This window comes from Zonotrichia albicollis, chromosome 1 (genome assembly GCF_047830755.1).
Source record: "Zonotrichia albicollis isolate bZonAlb1 chromosome 1, bZonAlb1.hap1, whole genome shotgun sequence".
NCBI lineage: Eukaryota > Metazoa > Chordata > Aves > Passeriformes > Passerellidae > Zonotrichia > Zonotrichia albicollis.
Genome location: NC_133819.1, coordinates 114,885,414 through 114,900,851, shown reverse-complemented (window position 1 = coordinate 114,900,851; position 15,438 = coordinate 114,885,414). Strand labels below are relative to the sequence as shown.

At 34.1% G+C, this 15,438-nt stretch overlaps 1 protein-coding gene across 2 annotated transcripts in view; it reads left to right on the top strand.

Annotated features, from left to right (window-relative positions):
* Nucleotides 1-12,294, top strand: part of RB1CC1 (RB1 inducible coiled-coil 1) — a 65,979-nt gene extending 53,685 nt beyond the window's left edge. The window contains exons 17-24 of one of the 2 annotated variants that reach the window (XM_074550997.1): nt 1,354-1,462; nt 1,582-1,822; nt 3,408-3,459; nt 4,521-4,568; nt 7,576-7,634; nt 9,245-9,372; nt 10,902-10,972; nt 11,316-12,294. In XM_074550997.1, the coding sequence (XP_074407098.1) occupies nt 1,354-1,462; nt 1,582-1,822; nt 3,408-3,459; nt 4,521-4,568; nt 7,576-7,634; nt 9,245-9,372; nt 10,902-10,972; nt 11,316-11,393 (786 nt within the window). In that variant the 3' untranslated portion in view covers nt 11,394-12,294. Of the gene's footprint in view, nt 1-1,353; nt 1,463-1,581; nt 1,823-3,407; nt 3,460-4,520; nt 4,569-7,575; nt 7,635-9,244; nt 9,382-10,901; nt 10,973-11,315 lie in introns of both variants that reach the window. The other variant, XM_074550992.1, reaches the window with a different exon arrangement.
* Nucleotides 12,295-15,438: the final 3,144 nt, after the last annotated feature.

Below are 15,438 nucleotides of genomic sequence, written 5' to 3'. Positions count from 1 at the left end.
GGTCTTACTGCAATTGGGCTACAAGCATTAATGCTGAAGTTAGCCTTACATAGTAGATCTAATAGGAAATTTTTTCCTAGATTGGTAATAATTCAATTTATTTTTCCATTATTCCTTAGTATTCCATTTTCCTCATTATCTAATAGCATTCTTCTGGAGCAGAGCATGGAAGGGAAGGTTCTGAGGCATTGACAGCAAATTCCAAGGAAAGCTGGAACTTCTTAAAAAAAAAAAAACAAACAATGAACAACCCCAAAAAAGACCCCAGCCAAAGCAAACAAATACCCCAAACCCAGAAAAAGGGTGTATCAGTCAGTGCTGACAGTTTACTTTGCTGCCTCTGCTGATTACTGAATACTTTGTCTATTTAGTCTTGCCTTTGTCTTTTTTGGGTTTTGTTTTTTTTTCTCTGAGAAGTTTCCTTAGAGGTGTCAGTTACGCTTTTGTTATGTAGACATATAACAAAGTTATATGTATGTATATATGTTATATATATGTATATAACAGAGTTTTGTTATGCAGACATAACAAAGGCTGCTGTGCCCTATGTAAGTTGTGTAGCCCACCAAATAGTTTGCATTTTAAGGGGTGATAGGCATATATCAAGAGAATCTTCAAAGTCACAGAAGAATTAAAAGTAATTTGAAATATCCTTTTAGTAGATGGTTGTTAGTGGGTGTTGTCTGTCTCTTCAGCAGCACCCTAAGAGTTAAAGGGCACAATGATCAGTAGAAGGACTGAAGAACTGGAAAGATTTTTTTTGACTGGTACTGATGGCTATGCTGGCCACTTCTTATGTTCACCTATTCAAGCTATTAACCAGGATTCCTGTGTATCTTTTGCAATAATTAATTGTTCACTGAAGAATTAATGCATGACTTGAAATGTATTTTTAATTCAGTTTATAGTGTATTGGTAATGGTATTTTTCTTTTTCATTTTATGTAACACATCTGGATGCAGTTCAGCTTTATCTTAATATTACAAAGCCTTCAAGTAACTGTTTTAAATATAGAATGCTCAAGTGATTTACATTAACTAGAATAAAAAATATTAAAGAAAAATCTTTGAACCAACTTATGGTTTTTTAAATTATTTCTTACTGTACTACTTGTATGTATCAGGCTTGAGGGAATGAGAGGGTTAAAAATAAAATTATTACCAAAAAAATTTAAAGAAATACATAAAAATAAAATGTACTGGCATTTTATTTCTTCACCAAAGCATTAAGTAAAAAAGTTGATTTCTTCTTCTATTGTAGAAAACTGAAATGCATGCTGTCTTTTTGTACTATCTTGCATTACATTTTTGCAGTACGTTCCTTGTTTCAGTAATACTACCTCTCTGTTTTCAGACCAACTTTAACACTGTTCTGGCAAGAGAGAAAATGAAAAAAGAAAACATAATTAATGATCTTAGTGACAAATTAAAAGTGCTTACACAACAGCAAGAGAAAGATAAGGGTAAGCAAAGTTCTGAAGAAGTTTCATCTTTTCTAATAGGACTGTTCCATTCTTTGCAGATTGGTTTTGGTCCTTAGTGCTGCTGTAATTAAAAGAAATTCCGTTTATTTGTGTCATAGATTTGATTGAAACACTTTCTGAAGATAGAGCTCGCTTACTTGAAGAGAAGAAGAAACTTGAAGAAGAAGTTAATAAACTGAGAAGTAGTAATTTTTCTCCATCAACCTACTTGGCAGCAGCATCAGAAGCTTGTGGAGCCTGTGCAGCTGATGTGCCCACAGACACAGAGAGATTGGTTGCTGACTTTGGGACTGAGGGGAGAATGGATTCCACAATGGAAACCAGTATGATGGCTGTGCAGTAAGTATGGAGCATTAGAGTAGAAATAAAGCATGCTCTTGTTGTGGAAATGGGTGCTCTTGGGCAGTGTGAAGTACAGATGAGCGTGTTTAACTCTCCTGCCTTTGATGCTCTTCCTGAAAATATTCTTTCAAACATACATGGACATGCAGTTGTGGTGTCACAATCATTAGGAATGTGTGGGTTTGATGACTTTCAAGTATGCAGCTTCAAGGTGAAACTTGGCTCCACAATCATGATGTAAAAGAATATACCTAAGTATTCAAAACTTAAGTCAAACAGAAGGAAAATTGTAATGGTGAATGAACTGGGAGGCTGCATTTTACTGACATATATTTGAACAGTGTCTCCCTTTCATGCCACTAGCATTGTAGAGAACCCCAGGCTTCTCCTCCATACCTTTCACAGAAGTAAGAAACCTGACTGGCAACCACACAAGAGGAGCAAGGTTTTTATCAGAGGACAAGAGCAAAATAGTTAGATGTACTTACATTGACTTTAGTCAGTGTGCATCACAACCAATGCTGCCTAACCCAGAATCACATACCCAGAGCACTTAACAGCTTTGTAGAAGTAAAGATGAAAACTTGTCCTTGCCAAGCTAAACTTGCTCTGATAATAAAACCAGGAAGTACCCCATATTTTAAAAAAGAGCTTCTTATAGTAATCATTATAGCCCTGCACTCTCAAAACAGATGTACAGAAAAAATTTAAGGTGAGCTTGTGAACAAAAAAATGATGACCCAATGTATGATTAGACAGAAACTTTCACAGGTTTCTGTTGACTGCTTCCTATTGCATGAGAGCTAAACAGCCTTTTAACTGAAATGAAGTAATGATTAGTATGGTTTGTTTATTTCTAATCTGTTAGTTTTCTGATAATTTTGATTGGATTTATAGCACGTTTCATCCCGAAACTTGTCTGTTTTCTCAACCAAATCGGTTTGGACTAGAAAATCGTTGTTTCTTCCCTATTTAAACTGCTTTTAAAGTACATTATAACTGTTTTAGGAATTACTGTTTATGTTCTTAAGCAATTACTTGGGATGTTAGCATTTATTTTATCATGCTCCAGTACTCAGTTTATCCCACAGATGAAAGGCAACAAGTAGCAAGTTGACATTAGTGTCTCTACCAGAGAGTATACCAGGGCACTTCGGAATACTCCCCAGCAGCTTTTGAGCTACAGACCAGGAAAATGGGACATGATGGAGCTGAACTGCAATATCAGGGATTAACTGTCAAAGCATGTGGGGCTATATCTTTCATCCTGGTGTCTTGAAAACAATGCAAAATATGAAGAAATGCCCTGATGTAGCTTAATAAACTAATCAGTGGCTGAAAATTCACTGGCTTGTTGCGACAAAGAACCTCTTTGGTTTAAAGAAAAGGAAGAAAAAAATCCAAAACCCCATTCAGAAATGTCGACGCTGATTCCTAAGGGTCTTTCTATGATGTTTCTTCTGTGCTAGCAGATATATAACACTCTCCGCTGAGTGAAGATAACAGGTCGGTGTGGAAAAGACAATTTTTGATTATTAAAAAAAGGTTAGTTTTTAACCTGTCCATTTTCTTTCTCTTTTAGTGAAAATGTTCATATGTCTGAAGAAAAGCAGAGGATAATGTTGCTAGAAAGAGTGAGTAGATTGTTCGTTTGTGAGGTTAAGTACTTCTGACTAAGCATTTAAAAGTATGTACATGTGAAGTTGTGCTGTGGTCCATTATATGCTCTGATGCATCATAGTGTCTGCAGAGATTATCAATATGATTTCAGGGAATCTTTTTTTCATTGTACTTTTGGATCACTGTTATTCACTGAAATAATTCAAGATAACTATTAAAACATTACTCTTGGCCTATCCTTGTTATGTTTATGTGGGCTTTGGTACAAGTGACTGATCTGTCACTCTTTTTAGGAATGACAGATCATTGATACAGAGAATTTATAGAGAGAAAAAGTTAGAACTCCTTTTCCTAATTAAGAAATACAAAACAGCTGGACAGGATTTAAGATTGATTTGCCACTTTCTCATAAAAATGGGTAACTTTTCCTCATAGGCTGTATTCTTGGTAAAATGTGAGATTAACCTCTAGTAGTTATGCTGGAGTATCTCAGATTCTAGTAATTTTTAACTGGCTAGTCATATCTAACTTCATCTCAGTTGTCTTTGAAGTTGACCTTTTTTTTTTTTAAATAAAAAAAGGTATCATTAGCTTCCAACTTTTTAGGATCACTTGGACTAAAAACTGGAACCAAATAAAGAACAGGAATGCTTTCTGTTAATGGATTGTGACACTGTATGAAGCAACTGCCTGGGTGTTTCTGACTATGACCACGTACATGCTTTTTTCTGTCATTTGATTGCAAAGGATTTGTCATGGGTAGAACCTATAACATAATAATATATTACATTTCTTTTGCTGTTCTATCATTTACATGTTTTTCTAACTGAAAGAGAAATATGACTATGCAGGTACAATCATAGCATGAAAGTTTGTAGCACTAGGATAATTCCTAGACTTCAAGGGGTTTTTTGCATGTCTTCGTTCAAAAGATGCTTTGATAATTGTTTTAGAACTGAAGGATGTAGTATTGTACAAGTAGTTGGGCTCTAGTCATATCAGAACTTTAAAAAAAAAAAAGTTTGTACTATATGAAGGATAATATCCAGTTAATCAGATTAAGTTTTTCTTTTAGACTTTGCAGTTGAAAGAAGAGGAAAATAAGAGATTAAATCAAAGATTGGTAAGTATTTGTGCAATCCATTTTTTAAGCCGCATGAAAAAGTAAGAAAAGCTTAAAAATGTTAAAGTTTGTTAATATCTAGTATTTTTTTATTAATTTAAAAAATATTTAAAGTGTTAAGGCAAGTGGTGAATAGGGAACCTGATAACCTTTGAGAGGTTACATGAGCTTAGTCTTCTCATGGAAGAAGATTCACAGGACTGAGAAGTGACTTCTTCCCAAAGAGCACAGACCATCCAGAGTTGGGGTAGTGGGTGGTAATTTCCAGGGCACCATGACTCAGCTTTCAGCAGCAGTAGATTCAAGGCCAGTTTACATGAGTACAAATATACCTACACTTTAAGCATAGTTGGGAGTGTTAACAATAACTAACAGATTGTTTTGGGAAAACTGCACCTGCCTTAGTAAGGTGTGAAACTGTAATTCTGCCTAGTAGCTGGAAATGCAGGCAGACACCATATGAAATGCTACAGTAAATGCCTATGGAAGGAAAAATAATTTAGTGACAGAGTGCCCTTGATTCCTGTAGTATAAATTCTCTCCTTTTATTTATTCCCTTTTTGTCCATGCTAGCAGGTCTCAATTTTAAGTCTTAAAAAAATTCCTGTGTGTATAGGAAACAGGCACATCCTTTGGTTGGACTGGCTATGGAGATCACACTTTCTTTAAGTGACTGGTGGTACCTAAAAGTTTGGTAGGAACTGATACTTCTGTAGTGGGAAGTTAGACTTCATACCAGGTGTAAGGAAAGATTGCAAGACATCTAAAAGTATATTTTTTCAAGGATTATTTTTAATTCCGAATGTCAGTGAAATACACAGAATTTAAGTGTAGTTTTTACAATAAAACTCAAAATACACCTACACAGTTTTGTAAACCTCTCTGTAGATTTCCTGAATCAAACCCTTGATCTCTTGTCATATTAGATTAAAATAAAATGGAAGAAACACTGTGTGTGGTACAAATAGAGGATTATTCTTGTTATGGTTAATACAAAGCCATGTAGGAGAAATTGGTGGTTCTTTGGTCTCTAAAGCAATTCAAATTTGACTTCTAAATGGAATGTCATATCATTTCAATTCCTTACTTATAAAATGATTTTTTACTAGTGAGTTTTTAGTATTTGTCCCTTCATCCTTCTCTCCCTTTCCCCTTCCTTTTAAATGCACTTCTAAACTTGAGATATACATCAACACTTCAATACCCATGTTTATTTCTATTGAAGTACTTCAGATAAGGAACTCAGAGGCATTATGTGTGAAAAACAAAATCTTCATAGGTCATTGGTTTTTGCAGAAAAACTTGTGGGCTACTTCTACAAGGAACAAAAAGGAGCTCCTTTTAATACATGGGATGTTATTACAGGATTTCTGTTACAGTAAATGAGTTATTGAGAAAGGGAACAATTTTTTCTGTATAAAGGCTATTACAATTGTATTATTACAACATTCCTTACTAGGTTTTAATGTAATTATTGTCAACATTCTAGTTTGTTCTGTTTTTCTTTAAGTTAGAAGTTAAGGAAAACTACAGAAATCAAGCTATTTTGTGTTTTCATTTAACACTTAATCCAGTTTGAAAGGAATAACAAGAATATATCTGGTCTGTATATCTGAAGAGAACTCTCAAACTCTTCTGTGAACAGTCTAAACAAATTTTACAAATTTCATGATAGCTGCAGCCTTTTCAAGGAAGAAAGGTAACCTCTAAAGAAATTTAAAAATAATAAAATCTGAAGTTGGATCCTATAAAGAAAACCACTGAAGGTGTCATCAGAATTTGAGAGCATTCTGTGATGCACTGCATTCAATTTGGACCCATTCTTTGAAGAAATTAGGAAAATGAGCTGTGAATAGGCTACAGGCTCATATAAAAACAGACTGGTACTGCCTCTGGGGAAGGCAGGGGGCAAGATTGACAATAGGAAGGAAATTCGCTGTAGGGAACAATATCTGAGTTACAGCTGAAAAATCACATGCTGAACTTCAAGTGTGAGCAATCTAGATTTGAATAGCATGTATAAATGGTCCAGGAAGTAGGAATGGATGGAAAAACTGCAGGAGCTCTAGTCAGAGTTTCTGTGGAGCAATTATGAATTGTCTGTTGTATGGAGGTTACCAGAGGGTGATGGTACTGATACATTTATATCTGAGCAGCTTCCCCAGCTACTTGCCTGCCCAGGGAATAGGTGTTCCTTTGGAGATAGAAGTAGCATTAATTACCCGTTGTCATTTCTTGTTATCACAGTTCTTGTAGAAAGCTTGTGTGTACTTATGTTTATTTTTAGGTCTAGTTTATCCTATTGAAGTTGTTCCATGTGCCAGTAATTTATTAATTTAAACGGAATTAAAAGCAAATATACATATAGGAGATAATTCTTATGCCCAAGACCTTACAGAATTGAACCTTTGTTTGGTCTTAGTAAATCTGACTCCAGTTTTGTTCCAGGGAGTGCTGCCCTGTTGATTACAATAAACTTGAGATTTTGTGACTGTAAAAAAACTGAGAGACTATCTTAAGCTCAACATCTAGAGTTTAATTGTAATAAACATGTTTAATCTGTGGTGTTCTCATCAGTCTTCTCTGGTGCCAGTGACTTCTCTGTTAGAATGGACACATTTATGATAAGTCTTGTGTATGCCTAGAGTAAATCTTCACTGGCACTGATATGAAAAGCTCTTCCCAGTTTTAAATAATGAGGAAGAAGTTAGTTATGCTGGAACATTTATAATCAAAGGTAGCCATTAAAAAAAAGTACAATAATAAAAACCAAAACCGAACCACAAGCAACCAAACCCACTACAGAACAGGATCACAAAAGTATGATGGGTTTTCTGAGTGAGTATAAAATCTGCACGACTAGGCACTGTTTGAAATCAATGAAAAATCATCTTGCCATGCTCTTACCTGCAATGTACATTTCACCATAGCTTGCTTAATAGGAAGTATGTACTTAATAGCTTAATAGCTATTCTCTTTTTACTTAATAGCTTGTCTCTTTTTATAGATGTCTCAAAGCATGTCATCAGTATCCTCAAGACATTCTGAAAAAATAGCAATTAGAGAGTAAGTACATGTTAATTTTCATATGTATAGATGGATATGCTTGCAATAACATAAGTGTATAGTTAATGTTATACTTCTGCTGTTCTTGCTTTGTGGTGAAAGGATGCATAGATCACTGTAATTTAGCCATCAGCTATTGAACAGTCCCAGCTGAGCATAAATCAAATTTTCTAAAACCTTTTTATAAACAATGAAATGGCCTTTTTGAATTCTCTGTCAGTGACTTTCTTGAATTCCATACTCCGTAGGATTTCTAGCATTCTCTGAGGCTTTTTTTAGACTACTTTTTTGTTTGCTAAAACATAATGATGCTGTAGCATCAATCTGTTAGCAGCTTCATTTAGAATTGTTGCTGGAAAAAGAAGTATTCTTGTAAAATGTAAAAGCTACAGACAACTTTCAATTAATATTAGGCTTATATATTTCTTGAATAATATAAAAATAATCTTTGGAGAAAGAGAGAATCTGCACAGATTTTTCTATTAATGTTTTGTGAATTACACCAGTTTTCATTTTTGATGTAACAAGATCAGGATGTGAAGAACAATTTTTTTCCCTGTAGCATCTGAAAATTGTCCCAAGTGTCTTGGTAGATTTTGAGGAGGAAAACGGTATGACAGAAGAATTCATCTGTCCAGTAGAGATGTTTTTAAGTCAATACAGCTTGTCTTCATAGTAAGTCTAGGCAGAAAAGTTTGGAGTATTGTTTATTTAATCCAAAAATGAACTTTAAAGATGATGACCTAAATTTCTCTAGATTTACTCATTTGATTGTCTTTGTATCTGTAGTCTCCTTCTATGGAGAGGTTTTTCACTTTCTTTGCACTTCCTCCCTTATCCTCAGAGGAGTAGTAATATTTATTCCTAGAGCTCCCTTGTGATCTAATGCTTAATTTGTAGCTAATTTAGATTTCATTTCATTAATGGGTAAATAATTTACTCGCAACACTTTACACCGTGAAACAAGAAGTTTGGAGACAGAAGTTGCTCTCTGAATTCTGTAGTTGAAACTTTGCATGAGAACTTGGTTTTTGTGTTCCCTGGTGTCAGAAAAGTGGAATTTTAAAATGTTTTATGTACAGTTACCACAGTGTTTCTTTGGTTTTTCATCATTTTATCAAAGGTAAACACTTCATTCCTTATTTGTCTTGTGTGCTTAGAATTTTAAGATTGGAAGCTGCATGAATGTTCTTGCTGTATTTTTCTGTGTTCATATTTTTTTCAGTTTAAAACAAAAAAAAATGTTTGTAAACACCACTACAGTGATGATTACCTTAAGTACCAGTGGAAAAAAAATAGTACAAAATTGAAACATTGGCATCTAGTTAGGTATTTCTGATTGTGTTTTAAAGAAAAATAGAAAGTTATTTTGAGAAAAAGAATTTGAGAAGAGCTGATGGGTGTAGAACATTTCAAAAACACTTTTTAAAGGTAGCCTGCTTTTGTTGTCCTCAGAAAATAGGAAATGTATATGAGTTGGCATAGCACGTGGAAATGTCTGCTGCTCTTCAACCTAGTCTGTCTCATGCAATACATGGGGAATAAATGTAGCTTTAAGCTTCTGTGCTGTTTGTTTAGTCAAGTTTCTGTGATTTTCCTTTTTCCCCTAGTTTTCAGGTTGGCGATTTGGTACTCATAATCTTGGATGAAAGGCATGACAACTACGTGTTGTTTACTGTTAGTCCAACCTTATATTTCTTGCACTCAGAGTCCCTTGCTGCACTGGATCTCAAACCAGGTGAGTGTGGTAAGTGTCAGATTTTTTTCTAATTATTATCTCCTCTTACAACTAACAGTCTTAACTTTCTAACACTAAGTGATTTTTATATGTATGTGATAAATACAAGAAGCATGTAATAGTTGTCCGCTATCTTTGTAGCTTTTGCTACTTGTTCTGGTGCAAAATATTTTTCAAAGCAGAACATTTTTAATTAAAAATTTATATAGATGTTAATATCTTGGAAAACTGGGAAAAAATGTCTGCATCTTCAAAGTAAGCTGTGGGGAAAAAGAAAAAGAGGGAGAATCTGCCTATTTGGTACACACACAGAGTATGTTAACATTCCCATCAGGCTGCTTTAACTACTCAGCATAAGTAATAAATAAAAAAATGTAGACAACAGTATATGGGAATTTGCAATCAATATTTTTGCTCATATTACCAAATTAAAATTGTATTTATTATAATATTTTCAGAGAAGACTTCCAGTATTTCTTTATGCTCAAGTTGATGACACATTTACTTTTTTTTGTCCCATAATTTTCAAGGCTTTTTGTTGGGTTTTTTTTTGGCAGCTATCTAAACTTAGCAAAATTGAAATATTTTTAAATGAGGAAAAATAACAATGCTTTGCACTAAACCATGGGCTCTACATGAAGTGGATTAATGGAAATGTCTTTAAACAATTGTGTATTTTGAAAACCCACCTGTGCTCCGAACTTTGTAAAAACATCTTAGAATATGCATCAAAAGAAAATTTGTATTAATCCTAACTTACCAGTGAAGGTTTCTGTGTTATTGCATGTCACATGCTGTCAGATAATTTCCCTGAGCAGACTCATTGTAGATTGCAGTTATGATAAAAGATGATAGATCTTGAATAACTGTATTCTCCAGAAGACCACTAAGCCCTAACTGGATTGTGAGTCTGCTGTCATCTGTGAAACCTGAGGGGAAAATGCCTGTCTTACTTCCAGATGTAATATATTCTGACCCATGGCATTAGTAGTGCATACATAGCTGTGTGAAATATGGTAGACTTTTCTTACTGGTTTTTGACATACATAAGATAAAAGCCATGTCAGTTTGTATGTTACTGAGTGAGTCCTTAATTCACTGACCTGTTTTCAAATGGACTTGGCTTGCTCTGGTCCTTACCAATTGCTGAATAGAGTTAATCACAAATCTAAGAAAACTGCAGATAAAACAAATACCAATACCTAACAACTGCCTGAGAGACACATTTGTCTCTGTCTCACTGCTTCAGGAAACTGTCTTGATTCTATTCCTGCATCAGGGAAGTGGGGAAAGTGAAATATCAGAACACTTGTGATAGGTTGTATTTGTGATAGGTTAAAATTGGTGTTGGCCTAGGTACTGCAAGTTATTCTGCTAAGAGCCACCAAAATGTTGCATTTAAATCTGATCTTACTTAATGTTTGTTTATTTAAACTGTTAAAAAAAAATCTGCTTTTAATGAAAATATAATGTAATATCCTGGTACCTGTACTTGCTTATCCAAAATATTACATACCTTTTCTCTTTAGCATCGGGTGCATCTAGGAGACCGTGGGTGCTAGGAAAAGTGATGGAAAAGGAGTATTGCCAGGCAAAAAAGGTAAGAAAATAGTAATGAGAAATCATCTGTGATTAATAGAGAAAAAAGTATATTTTAGTATTTTTAACAGTTATGACAGATTCTCTCTGCATAAGAAGTTAGATGAAAATTGTCCTAAGTTCTGCTATTCCTGCTTTTCTTTTGAGACAGTGAATAGCAAGAGTAGGGGAACCAGAAGAGTTGAATGAGCAGTGGGTTGGGTATTTGTATCCACATTGTCCAGAGCCCTTCCAGACTCCTAAGGGTCTCCTGAATACTGAGTAGTGGGAATCAGTTTGAGCTTACAAGTACAAAAACCAGTAGAATAATTCCACATTTTAATTTTTTTATTCTTTTTTTGTAGGCACAAAACAGATTCAAAGTTCCTTTGGGTACAAAATTCTACAGAGTGAAAGCAGTACCATGGAACAAGAAAGTATAACACAGCAAAGTTTTAGTTCATTCTGTCTCCATTCTTTTTTGACTTGTCCTTCAGTGCTCGTTCATCGCTCCAAATACCAGGCCATCTTTTTATACTGAGGTCATGTGACAAGATACGTCATTGATGTACTGCTTTTACTTTTTAACAGGTGACATTTTAGAAATGCATCAAAAACTCTGGCCCTAACTGCTTCAATTTTTTTACCCAGATAACTTTAAGAGTGTGGACCAAATGAGTTCATTTTCTCTAAGGGCAACCACATGAAACATGGTTTGTTTGCCATGTTAATTGCCTGTTAAATATACATTAGCTTGTATTTAGATGTTAAATGTTAGTTACCATTATTACCAGCATATGTCCTTTTGTGAAATCATTATCAAAGTACTTGCACTCTTTAACAGATTCTTTATATGTGTAAAATTCATCCACTATTTAAAGAGAGTGTTCATTGCATGCAGATAATCATATAATTTTTCTTCAACATGAGTTTGCCTCAGTAGATGAATAAAAATAACTACTGCAGCTTGTTTCATTACATGAAAATGCTCTTTAATGTTAAAAAAACCCTTGTAATTTGATGGACTGATTTTGAAAATCAGTCACAGTTAGATCTGCAATCTTCAAAAGCACTTTCGATGGATTGATCACACAGATTCTGAAGGGAAGACACCTGTGCTGTTTATTCAAGGTGAAGCACTTGTTCTTCCCAACAAAGCAGAAGTCTTGTATTAATCTATTTAGAAAAATCATATTGATGAAATTGTATTTCATGGTTGAGTTTCAGGAAAAAAACTCATTGTACATTAACCATACAAGAGTCATTTAAGTAACAAATTATTGTAATTGTAAAAGACATGTAGAATTTTAAAACAATAAAGATTTGAAACTGTATGTGTTTGAAGTATTTGTGTGCCTTTTAAATACTATCTCTAGTATTTACTTCATGTTAATATGTTGCATCTTCTCTATGATTTCTCCAGTGGTTTCATTACATAGAAATACCCAGATTTTCTATGAGAGGTAGTAATTTTCAAAAGCATTTGGGAATTACAAGAATTACCTTGTAATCATAGAAATGAATTTAAGTAGACAGAAATTTTAATTTTGCCAGCATGTTAAATGCATAAATGACATTTTTAGTAGCTATACTGCCTACATTTTTTAAATGTAGTCTTATTTATTTTATTTTTAATAACAGTATCAAAGGGATATACTATGAATATGTAACCAATGGGAAGGGAATTTGAGTTCAGCTATGAGCTCATGCCTAGGATTCAGTCCATGGAGTGTATTCAGCTGTGATTTATCTTCAGGTGTGGAGTGGAAGAGGTAAAGAAATGATCACATGAAAATCTCAATGCTTCTGCTCATATGTTCCAAATAATATTTCTCTATACTAACCAGTCCAGTTGAATACCCAGGAACATCTGTATATGCTTTATTTAAAATTTTGTTCCATAAAATTTTTAAGTTCAGATTTTTATGAAATGCATGGGCTTGTAACTGTATCATATCTTTGATTAAATAAATCTAAGACAATTGATCTGTGGAAAACAGAATGTCATTTCGTCAAGTTGCCTTCTTACCTGGTTGTTAAATTTACTAGTTGATGTACTGACTTTTTAAAATTAGTTTTCTAATGTGCCTTGTTCGTCAAGAATAGTATTACCATAGTTGAGTACTGCCCAGTGTCAAATATGTAAATAACAAAGATCTATCGGACAGGTTTAATGCAGAGAAACAACCCATGATGCAATATTTTTGTAATCATTGAATTTTTCACCTTCAGCTAAATTGGAATTCAGTTCTGTCTGCAATTTGGTGCAGTGTTGTTCCTTAAGTCAACTTAGTCACAAGTGGTTTAAGAAGTTGCACACATAGTATAACTCATTTCTTTAATTATGCCAAATGTTTAGAAGCCTTGATGTCTTTTACCCATTGACAAAACTTTCCCAGCCTCAGATACTACTGCTGTGAATATTATAAGTCTTGCAGGGATTAGTTGGAAGCTATCAGGCTTTGCTAAGAGGCAGTGAATCTCCTTCCATTTCTGGGAGGGCAGTTATTCCTTGAGTAGCAGCAGTGAATCTGTGTGGCAAGGGGCAATCCAGTGCTATAACATAAGACCCCACTCTAGTTATTGAATAATCTACTTCAAAGATAAATAAAATGTTGCCTAAAAATTTCTCAGTGGAGGAAAGGATGTGTTGTCAATCAAGTTCTTCCAAGTTGGATAAAACTGCTAATTTGACAATGGCCCTACATGACAGAGTACCTACAAGGGGCACTCCTCCTGTTAGAGCATACAAAAATACAGATTTTTCTTACACTGTGAATCATTAATCACTAAGGTTTCTGTGTCTTTCTGCTGTGTGTTGATGACATACCATGAAGTTTTTTTGTTGTAGGCTCTGAGATGGTGCCCTGAGTGCTGAAGTGAGGCGAGTACAGAACTCGTGCTGAGAATTAACTTCCTCGCCAAAAAATCCAAAAAACCTCAGAAATTCCTTATCTTTGTCTATAAAAACATCTAAACTTTCTAGTCTTGTTTTACTGTTGCTTAATTTAAAAATACATACTTTTAAGCTTATATATGGACAGTAGCAGCAATGATTTATGATACTATGAAAGTTGGCTTGATTTCTAGTTTAAGATAAAAAGGCTGAGGTTTATATAACTCAGAAACACATGAGCAATATATGAAAGTGAGCTTGGGAAGCACCTAAATAAATTGATTAAAATAAATTGCTGTAATGCAAACTATGAGTGAAGAAAAACTTCTTCCCTGCTGATATCTGCCACTTAATAGAATGCCAGGATGTATCTGTTATTGTTACATGACATAATATTTTAAAAATATAAATAAACAGCAGTGCCTTTGGGTTTTAGGAATATTTGTCATGTGTTTCATTTTATAATCTTTATGTATATTCAAAATGGAAATTCTGTCAAACAAACTCCCAGCGTATTCAGTAATGAGTCTGAACAGTCATTGAGAAAAATGTAGTTTACATATTTTTGTATGTCATAGCCTTACTAGTTCTTGAAAGTATGTTTGTTATGTACCACCTATGTGCTTTGTCTTGCACCATAATAAAAATTTGTATATAGCTGTATGATTTGGAAGAGGAGCATGGTCAGAAGGGATGGGAGAGAAGTGGGAGGATAAATTTGATGATCTCAAATTTCTCTAATTCTTTTCTGGAGCAGCATGTTGGAAACATAGCAGATACTAAAAATAAAAGCCTCTTGTGCTACTGCTAATACATGTTTATTCCAAAGTCTGGCTTTAGAGAGAGGAAATTTATTTTTCTGAACTGCAGAAGGGAAAATGAATGGTAGAAAAAGTTGATTGAAAGCAAATGCTGTCCTGCAGACTTAACACAGAAGGGATGTGATAATTTAAAAGGGATTTTTTCCAATGTTCTTGGAAAGCTATATCCATTTGAATACTCTGAGAAGCATATTAGTTTTTGCACTGCTCTGCAGTCAGTCTCTTGTCAGGAGCTTGTGCTGTTTAGAATTCAGCTGTGTTGCATTTGAATCTTACGATGATCTGAGTAGGACCATTTTTACTGAAGTATACACTTTTCCCTAAGTTACTTATGTTGTATGGTAGAACTGGGAAATCTGCCCTCTGCAAAATTATTCTGTGCCTTTTTGCAGCACTAGTTTTCTTTGTGACTTACATTGCAGCCTTATTTTGTGGAATTTAGCTAGAAGGCAGATTGGCTGTGAGCAGGTACGGTAAAAATTGATTAGTACTTTGGAGTGCTGTATAGTTCCTATATTTTTTTAATTAATAAATTATCATTTAGTTATTATTTTAATTATAGTATTTCTTATTATTATAGTTAATATTATATTAAATTATTAATAGTTAATAATTTTAAATCAATAAGTGCAGGCAATTACTGCTTAGTGTCAAATTAATAATTCAGAGCATTCTTCATATCAGAGCTCCTTTTCCTTCTCAAGCCTTATAAACTTCAGTGATCTATCTCAGTGCTGCATTTTAGGTCACTGATTTCTTTATCTGACTTTA